Raw genomic sequence first — 10,519 nt, 5'->3', positions numbered from 1 at the left:
AGTAGTCGGTCACGAAGTGTTTGCTCATCTATGGTCTTAGAGAAGCAGTGGTGATTGGTGCATGCATAGTCCCATCCAAGTGTCTGTGAGGAAGGTGCATCCCTGTTCTCTAGAGCTCACAGGTGGGTGGGCTCTGCAGCAGGACCATAGGCTCCCAATGCTGTTAACTGTAAGGGCTGGGAGGCATCACTTATCCTAGGACCCCTGTCGTGGGTGAAGAGATGGCACGGGAGGAACCACCAGCCCTCAGGTCCCTGATGTGGGTAGATGAGGACCCTACTTAATAAGCAGAGCTGTGTCAAATGTCAAAAACCCTCCTCTCCACCACACAGCTGCAACAGGTAAAGTCAGACCTCAGGCACATACACCCTTGCACAGTGACAACAAGTGCCTAGCTGCTGAAATGGGGCCACATGGTTCCATGCAGTGGTAAAAGGCATTCAAAGTTCGGGGACTGATTGTGCCTGAACAGGAGCTGTTTCTGCTCTGAGTTCCCAGCTTAAGGGAACCAGCAGGTTATTTTTTCCTATTTGTTATTTTGTTCCTTCCCCAAGTCTGGAAGAATGGCTTAGCATACTCGGCAGGACCTATCTCAGGCCCAGGGAAATCGACTGTCACTGAAGCCAGCTTGGGGCCTGGGGCAGAGAGAGGAGAGATCAGATAAATGGGAGAGACTTCTTTCAAAACGGGAGCTATTTGATCCGTGTGGTAAATTACATGCAAGCACTTATTTTTTGCCAGGAGCGCCATTATTTGCTGATTCTGGAGGCATGAGTAGACTCTGTGCAGCTGGCTCTCTGTGGCTAAGTAGTCAAGGTCCCAAATGCTACTGCCACCCCTGCCATGGTTGCGCCAGGGGATCAGGCCTGGGTCACTTGCTCTCTTTCACTGAGGTAACCATGTCCTGTAAGCTACTGCCAGTCCTACCACAGTTGCACCAGGAGGCCATGACTGAGGGGCGTCAATTCCTGCTAAGTCAGGTCTGGAAACTACTTGCTGCTTATGAACTGCCTCTCCCTCCCCCTGAGCTCAGTCCGATATCTTAACTGTGCCTTTGATGTTCAGGGCTCCTAGCTTGTCTTTATATAATGGATTCATTTGTTTTTTCGGGTCTTTCTTGTAAGAGGGACCACCATAACCTTCTGACTACTCTGCCACCTTGGCCCCGCCTCTCTAAATGTTAAGATTTTTTTAAACAAAATCAGAGAGAGAAGGAGAAGCAGGAAAAGGGCCTTACAACATTTAAATAGTTTACTTTCATATTTGGGAATGTCTAAACAGAGTAATGGAGCCCTACTCGCACAGTGGTTAAGTGCTGAGGCTGGTAACCAAAAGGTCTGTCAGCAGTTTGAATCCACCAGCCACTTCTTGGAAACCCCATGGGGCAGTTCTACTCTGTCCTATAGGGTTGCTATAAGTCAGAATTGTCTCGATGGCAACCTTTTTTTTTTTTTAAACAGAGTCATAGATAATAGAAAGTCCAGTGAAGAATCTATCCTGTACTGACTACTTAGCTATTGAGCAAGGGATTGAAAAGAACCTTTCTTAGAGGAATTTAAAAATCAAGATAATAACTTTGTACTTGATAATATTATAAAATAGAAACTTATGTATTTCTGAGCCAAAGCCAAATACTGATAGGTAACATTTAGAGAGTCATGTTGGGGATAGTGACTTAAAGCAGTAAGTCCAGCTTCTTAAACAAAAGAAAAAGAAATAGTTGCAGTAATTAATGTATGTCTTGGGGATAAGCAAAGATTATAAACCTCAAAATGGAAAATAATCTTTATGTCACTAAATTCATTCCTATAGCAATTCAATCACTTATTCTTTTCAACATATTTTCAACTTTTTAACACACTGCTTATATTTAAGTATTTTCTTACTGATAAGTGAATTTGCTAAGAACTATTATCCTTATGGAAATCCTGGTGGAGTAGTGGCTAAGAGTTTGGCTACTTACTAAAAAGTAAGCAGTTCGAATCCATCCGGTGCTCCTTGGAGATCCCATTGGGCCGTTCTACTCTGTCCTAAGGTGTTGCTATAAGTCAGAATTGACTTAACAGCAATGGGTTTTTTTTTTCTTTAATCGTTCTTATCCTATTAAAATAAGTATAGCATATTTTTATTTATTTTTTCATTGATCTTCTACAACAGATTTTGGATGTAAATGCATGATGTCTTACATTTTATCTTTGTGTAATGGAATGGTGTTTCTTGTTTAAAAAAAGGTAAAATTGCCCATTCATTTAAGCAACTGTATAATTTCCTGAAAAATACATTGTTGGATCAATCACAGATATTATGAAAAAATAAATAAGTAGTTCACTGTTCTTTATTTACCTTCCACACTCTTGTTTCTTACTTTAGGGAAAACCAATGAATATTCAATGGAGAATTATAGTGAAACATCAACTGATTTCATTTTATTAGGACTGTTCCCACCATCAAGAATTGGCCTTTTCCTCTTCATTCTCATCATTCTCATTGTCCTAATGGCTTTAATTGGTAACATATCCATGATTATCCTCATCCTACTGGACACCCATCTCCACACACCCATGTATTTCCTGCTTAGTCAGCTCTCTCTCATGGACCTGAATTACATCTCCAATATTGTCCCCAAGATGGTTTACAATTTCTTGTTTGGAAGCAAGTCAATCTCCTTCATTGGATGTGGAGTTCAGAGTTTCTTCTTTTTGACTTTGGCAGGTGCAGAAACACTTCTCTTGGCATCTATGGCCTATGACCGCTATGTGGCCATTTGCTTTCCTCTTCACTATCCTGTTCGTATGACCAAAAGTGTGTGTGCGCTAATGACTATAGGATCTTGGATAATGAGCTCTATCAATGCGTGTGCCCACACCGCATATGCACTCCATATACCCTATTACCAGTCCAAGACCATCGATCATTTTTTCTGTGATTTCACAGCCATATTGGCTCTGACACACATGGACACCTGGGTCTATGACTACATAGTGTTTGTGTGCAGCGCCTTATTCCTTGTGTTTCCTTTCATTGGCATTACCTATTCCTATGGACGGGTTCTCCTTGCCATCTACTGCATGCCCTCATCAGAAGGGAAGAAGAAGGCCTATTCAACCTGCAGTACCCACCTCACTGTGGTGACTTTGTACTATGCACCCTTTGTTTACAATTATCTACACCCAAGATCCTTCCGATCTCCAACAGTAGACAAGGTTCTGGCTATTTTCTACACCATCCTCACACCCATGTTCAACCCTGTCATCTACAGCCTGAGGAACAAAGAGGTAATGAGGGCCCTGAGAAGAGTTACTCAGAGAATGTTCTCTCTGTGAAAATGTAGACAAGATTTCTGCATCAATCTTCAAGCTGAAAGTGTCTATTCTGCAGTGAATGGACAAGGTCTAAGGTTATATTAGAAGATTTTAAAAACTAGAAGTTTGACAAAATAATTTTACATTACTAAGGCATGTTTCTTTTTTCCTGAGGTGATTTTTTTTTCCATCAATATAAAAGGCATATACAGTCAACTCAATTTGAGAAATAAGAAGCTTTTATTAATATGTAGAAAAGAAAATGAAAACTTTCTAAAATGATATCATTCATATAACAATTCTACTATATATAATTTATCTCTCAATATGACAACAGAAAAATAAATGATTTATTTATTTAAAAATAATATTTTCTCCATTAATTCTCTGTTAATAGGTGTGTACTGTCCCAATTTTTTCCCCCAATTTCAGGGGAAAAGGCAGATATAGGGATTAGAAAGTCTTACACAACTATAGAGGAAATATGACAAGTTTATGTTTTCCAGAAGAAATATGACAAGTTTATGTTTTCCAGAAGGGGGGACCTGAATTTATCTGGATGAATCCTAGGAAAGTGATTTATAAACAAGGTCAGTAATCAGGGCTGGAGAGATGCTGAGTTAGAGAAGAAGGAGAGCATACTTTATAAGAGGATTAATGGAAGTTATGGGTTATGCTATCTCAGCCATTCCCAAATAAGTCCCCAGCACAGACTCAAATTTTGCATCCCAAGTAGCCACGTTACCCTTATATAAGACAATTTACCTTATACATTTTCTTATTCTTCAGTCAATAGACTCATAATTCTATTGATATGTTTTTTGGGGGTAGGAGTGGGGAGTCAACTTCTCTGCACCAGTATTTTAAATCGATATACCAGCTCAGCCTGTGCCTGAATGGGTCCCCCCATTATTTTCAGGAAAAAAAAAATGTATTAGCTTAGGTGTATATGCTAGGTGAAGAGGCATTGCAGTCCAGAAGAGAATACTGCTGATACTGAAATCTGTCCTTTTTTTTTTTTCTTCTTTCTTTTGAATTGTAATTTAGATGAAGGTTTACAGAACGAACTAGCTTCTCATGAAACAATTAGTACACATATTGTTTTATGACATTGATTACCACAATGTGGCAATGGGAAGCATAGTGGCAATCTGCCTGTGTAAAGATTACAGCCTTGGAAACCCTCTAGCACAGTTCTACCCTGTCCTACAGGGTTGGTATGAGAGACAATCGACTCAGCAGCACATAACAATAAAAACAGCAGTGTGAACTGAAGGTAAAACAGTGAAATAGAATATACACTAAATGGTTGGTATTATCTGTGAAACTTGTTCTTGAATTTATGATGAATAAACTCAGGAATTCCCTCAAAAACATCATATTTATGAAAATATGGTCACTTCCAAAGTAATTATGTTTCTGTGTGACAAAATAGATAGTAAATGTTCACATCACCTAAAATGAACCTCAAATGTAAGAATATTTGTCTGTAGCTGTTCAAATAAATTTATAAAACAAACTAAAGAGAGGCTTGAAGGAGAAATTGAATTTGTTAATGAGGGGAAGATGCATTGTGGTAGTGCCTGTGATGGAACCTTTTGGATACGGGTAAAGAGCGAAGCCAAGTTTAGAATTCTTTCATATGGAGCTAGTAACATGAATTATATTTTCTGTAAGTACAGGTGTTTTCATGCTAGTAAGTGATGAGATCACATAGGTGTCGATTCCATTATATTAATTCTTTTGGTAGTGTGGATTAATGTCTAAACTAAAATCATTCTGGATTTACAGTGACAGGTTTAGGAATTGAGTGACATAATTTATGTAAGAGTTGGTCAAGTTCAGAATTAGCCTCTGCATTTTTTATAACACTGTTCACCAAAAATCCTACAGCATGAAATACAGACAACAAAAATTGTTTTGGATCCTATTTGTAAATACGTTATCTGTTTTAGATAGGAGATGAGAGCCACTGGAAATGAAAGTACAAATTCATACTAGAGTTAGCTTTTGATGGGCCCAAGTGAAACAAGACTAATAAAGCTAGCTCTTAAGAGCCCAAGCTCTCCATAGCAATTGTGAATGCAGCATTTCCTATTTCCTACATTTTCTATTTGCCCATGAGTGAAGAGTGGTTAGTGCTGTGTCTTACTTGCTGTTCTGCCTTATATGACTCATTCTTTGCAATTAAATATCTGGAAATTACTTGTCTAGATTTTATATGCAAATATAAAATGGAAATTATAATAAAGATAAAATAAGAATGTCTAAAATTACTTACCTATTGGAAAACAGGAAGCCCTGGTGGCATAGTGGTTAAGTGCTATGGCTCCTAACCAAAAGGTTGGCAGTTTGAATCCACCAGGTGCTCCTTGGAAACTCTATGGGGCAGTTCTACTCTGTCCTATAGGGTCACACTATGAGTTGGAATGGACTCAACAGCAATGGGTTTGGTTTTTTGGTATTGGAAAATAAAATATTTTCTACATCTCAAGGACAACATCTGGAAATAATTCAGGGATCATAGGATTAGAAGGTGTGCTATGGTTATTCAGGTTTTGTTTTTAAATACAAATTATGCCTAATTGTGATGCCTTATGATTTTAACTATGCATTTTATTTATTTATATTTTACCTCCTTTATAAATTATCAAGTTCCACTGAGGTAATAATTCCACCTTCATTAACAATTTGACAGAGCTTTTGTGAGAAACAGAGTAGTGAATGTACACAATTTGAAAAAAAAATACTATACAAATGTAGTGGATGACAATATTTGAATGAAAATGATGACAATTTTGTTGATGGTGATGATGGTGGTGATGATGAAGAGAATAAAGGTTGCAGTTACTGTTCAATGATTTCTTATACTCAGGCTCACACTAAGTAATCACTAGGTATTATCTTATATACAACTTGTGATAATCTACATTTTGTTCTTTTTTTAAAAAAATATCTGCTGCATATATAAACTACTGGCTTAAAAAGTTAAATTCACTACCCCATGTTTCCATAACTAGTAAGTAGCAGAACAAGAATTTGATTCAGTTTTGACTCAAACTCTGTGTAATTTTGCAGTGAAGCAGATAAACTCACCCCTGTTTCAAACTAATATTTGAAGGCTACACACTCGTAATCCATTCCTATCTATCAGAAGTATCCGTTTACTTACTTCATCTATGATTAATGCCTATGATTGACCATTGTGGAATTTCATGAAGGTATATGGTTTAGAAACACACAAATACTGGGTATTTATGATCTTTTATACTTTAACAAATTTATGATTCTTAAACTCTATTCCCTTCTAAATAAATATGTATAATTTATTTAAACATTACATAAGATTATTACTTCCTAAGATATCCAATATAAACAGTTATATACTCTGTCCTATAGGGTCACTATGAGTAGGAATCGACTGGATGGCAATGGTTTTTTTTTTTTTTTTTTTTTTAATATACTCTCTGTCTCTTTAGTTCAATTTTTGGGCTGGGAAAAACACCTAACTAATATAAACTGTTATATACTCTGTCTCTTTAGTTAAATTAGTTCTGGAAACCTTTGATGCAATGAAGAATCATATGTAGAATTACATACAGGGATACTGTGTATTGTCTAGCAGTCAGAAGACACTCCTCTGGGCCATCTGATTCTGACTCTATAAAGCCAATTTACAACGGTTCTAGATATGAGATAGTAATTAAAAATATTTCTTATACAGACATGCAGAATTAGGCATGATTTGTCACTTCTATGGAACTAAGGTTGACTTTAAGGAGTTAATGCATAAAAAATCATCCTATTTTGCTGGTTTCCAAGCCTTGCAGGTGAGTAAGGAAGGCCACTATCTGGAGACAGTTAATACAGGTTTACACCTCTATCTTCCTTCCATGTACAGATGTGGTCCATGTTAAAGTCTTGTTTTTCCTTCCCTAAGAAACCATCATCATAATGCTTGTTCTTTCCTCCTATATATAATGCCATTATTGCTGATGCTCAAATCACAAGGTTTTAGAGGAATTTTAGAAAGCAAGACAGGTGGAAACACTTTGTAAATGGGTTATATTTATATCACTTTTTGTTATTTTAGTGGATAAAAAACATAGAAAAAGAACAAAAATAACTTATTTGGGTTTATTTTTACATGAGGAAGAACACCATCTTCCCTTTATACCTTACGAGCTTGAAACAATGACTGAGAATGCTTCCCTGTCAGGCACATAGTTCCTTTAAATGATATCAGAGGACAAAGCAAGAAACCAGGATACAGAACAGAGAACATGGAGGAGGCAGGGCCAAGATGGCAGAATAGCCAGATGCTTGCAGCGATCCCTCTTACAACAAAGACCTGAAAAATCAAGTGAAATGATTATATTTATGGCAAGCTAGGAGCCCTGAACAACAAAGAAAAGGTAGAAAATGGACTGAGCAGGGGAAGAGAGAGGTGGTTCAGAAGCAGAGACAAGTTGCTGGACCTGAATTGCTGGGATCACTCAGGCACTATTCCCGGGATCGGAGGCAGCAGACTGGTAGCAGTGTTTGGCTGCAGTTTTCTCGGGGAGAAGTAGCCAGCTACACAGCCTACTCATGCTTCCGGAACCAGAGCAAAACGCCTCTCTCAGCAAAAGCTAAGTACTTGAATATATTTTGTCGTGCCACCCACCCGTAAGCTGGCTTCAGTGCCCATTGATTTCCCTAGGCCTGAGATAGGCCCATTTGAATACCCTGAGCCATGCTCCCAGCCTTGGAAAAGAGGGAATAAATTCACATCAGGGGGAAAAGGTAATTGGCCAGCTCCACTAACTGGAGGAGCTCAGGACAGAAGCGTCTCCTGTCCAGGCATAAATGGTCTGTGGACTTTGAATACCTTCCCCCACTGCATTGACTTCTGTGGGCCTATTTCAGGAGAATAGCCCCTTGCTGGCTGACTGCAACCATTTCAGCTGTGTGGTGGAGAGCTGGGTATTGATATTTGATACCACTTTGTCTATTAAATAGGGTCCTCACCTACCCATATCAGGGGCCTAAGGACTGGTGGCTCCATTCAGGTCACCCAGCCACCCATGACAGGGGTCCGAGAATAACTGGTACCTCCCAGCCCGTACAACCAAAACCTTTGGGTGCCCATAGTCTGCCTGCAGAGCCTATTCACTTGTATGCTCTAGGGAACAGGGACACGCTTTCCTCAGAGACACTCGGGGGGTGGTTCTCAGCTCCCTGCCTTGTTCAGAGCATGAACCCTGCTGCAATCAGATAGCGGTACATGCACCAAACACCCCTGGACCTCTAAGACTGTACAACAGAGACTGCATCATCCACTTGATAATCAGCTACCTGGACACCAGATCTGAATCCACACAAGAAAAGTGAATGGACTCATGAGCTCATATACCTGATAACAGCACTAGCCATCTGGTGACAGGACACCAGAACTCCAAGGGTGAAAATAATCAAGCTAAAACTCACTCAAGCAACCATTTGGGCAAGTCAAAACAAAACAAAGCAAGAAACTAGGATACGGTAACCAAACAAAATAATATAATAACTTATAGATGGCTCAGAGACATCAGTCAATATCAAACCACATAAGGAAACAGACCACGATCACTTCAAAAGCTCTCAACACAGAGAATCAAAGGATCTTCTGGATGAAGCTGCTCTCCTGGAATTACCGGACGCAGAATACAAAAGATTAGTATACAGAACAGTTCAAGACATCAAAAAGGAGATCAGGCAATATGCAGAACAAGCCAAGGAACACCCAGATAAAACAGTTAAAGAAATTAAATATGTTATTCAAGAACATATGGAAAAATTTAATAAGATGCAAGAATCCATACAGAGACAGCAATCAAAAATTCAGAAGATTAACAATAAAATTACAGAATTAGACAACTCAATAGAAAGTCAGAGGAGCAGAATCAAGCAAGTGGAAGGCAGAATTAGTGACCTTGAAGATGAAGCATTTGACACTATTATATTTGAAGAAAAATCAGGTAAAAGAATTTAAAAAATGAAGAAAATTTAAGAATCATGTGGGTTTATATAAAGAGAAATAACCTACGAGTGATTGCAGTACCAGAGCAGGGAGGGATAACAGAAATTACAGAGAGAATTGTCAAAGATTTGTTGGCAAAAAGCTTCTTTGATATCATGAAAGATGAGAAGATATCTATTCAAGATGCTCATCGAGCTCCACATAAGGTAGATATTAAAAGAAAGTCACCAAGACATATTATAATCATACTTGCCAATGCGAAAGATAAAGAGAGAATTTTAAGAGCAGCTAGGGATAAACGAAAAGTCACATACAAAGGAGAGCCAATAAGAATGAGCTCGACTACTTGGCAGGCACCATGCAGGCAAGAGGGCAATGGGATAACTTATATAAAGTATTGAAGGAAAAAAATTGCCCGCCAAGAATCATATATCCAGCAAAACTGTCTCTCAAATGTGAAGGTGAAATTAGATTTCCAGATAAACAGAAGTTCAGGGAATTCATAAAAACCAAACCAAAATTACAGGAAATACTAAAAAGAGTTCTTTGGTTAGACAAACAATAATATCAGGTATCAACCCAAGACCAGAATACTAGACAGAAGAATCAGATGTTAACACAGACAGGGAAACCAGAAAAATATCAAGATAAAAAAATGCTCAAAACAGGGAAACGGTGACGTTATTACATAAACAAGACAACATTAAAATAATAAAGAAGGACAAAGAAATGTAATCAAAGATCTTCCATGTGGAGAGGAAGACAAGCCGATATAAAGAAGTAAAAATTAGGTTTAAACTTAGAAATATAGGGGTAAATATTAAGGTAACCACAAAGGAGACTAACTATCCTACTCATCAAAATAAAATACAAGAAAAAATAGAGACTCGGTAGAAACAAAATCAACAACAATGAATAAGAGGAAAAGACAATATAAAAAAATAAACTACTCAGCACAAATGATTAACTGAAAAGGAAACTTTCAACAACACAAATAAAGACATCGAAATGACAGCACTAAATTAATACCTATCCATAATTACGCTGAATGTAAATGGACTAAATGCACCAATAAAGAGACAGAGAGCGGCAGAATGGATTAAAAAACACCATCCATCTATATGCTGCCTGCAAGAGACACACCTTAGACTTAGAGACACAAACTAAAACTCAAAGGGTGGAAAAAAATTAATCAAGCAAAAAAAATTTAAAAAAA

The 10,519-nt window shown here is 38.0% G+C and overlaps 1 protein-coding gene across 1 annotated transcript; it reads left to right on the top strand.

Moving 5' to 3' along the window:
• The first annotated feature begins 2,036 nt into the window (after nt 1-2,036).
• LOC135229402 (olfactory receptor 2L3-like) lies at nt 2,037-6,289 on the top strand. The gene has a single exon (XM_064278998.1). It carries the CDS (start codon nt 2,391-2,393, stop codon nt 3,321-3,323), a length of 933 nt encoding a protein of 310 aa, XP_064135068.1. The 5' UTR covers nt 2,037-2,390; the 3' UTR covers nt 3,324-6,289.
• Nucleotides 6,290-10,519: the final 4,230 nt, after the last annotated feature.

The sequence above is a fragment of the Loxodonta africana genome, unplaced genomic scaffold (genome assembly GCF_030014295.1).
Source record: "Loxodonta africana isolate mLoxAfr1 unplaced genomic scaffold, mLoxAfr1.hap2 scaffold_29, whole genome shotgun sequence".
Taxonomy (NCBI): domain Eukaryota; kingdom Metazoa; phylum Chordata; class Mammalia; order Proboscidea; family Elephantidae; genus Loxodonta; species Loxodonta africana.
This window is presented reverse-complemented; position numbering and strand designations above follow the sequence as displayed.

What these genes read in the sequence shown, in the direction of transcription:
- LOC135229402 (XM_064278998.1), top strand. Translation starts at nt 2,391, where the DNA reads ATGGAGAATTATAGTGAAACATCAACTGATTTCATTTTATTAGGACTG.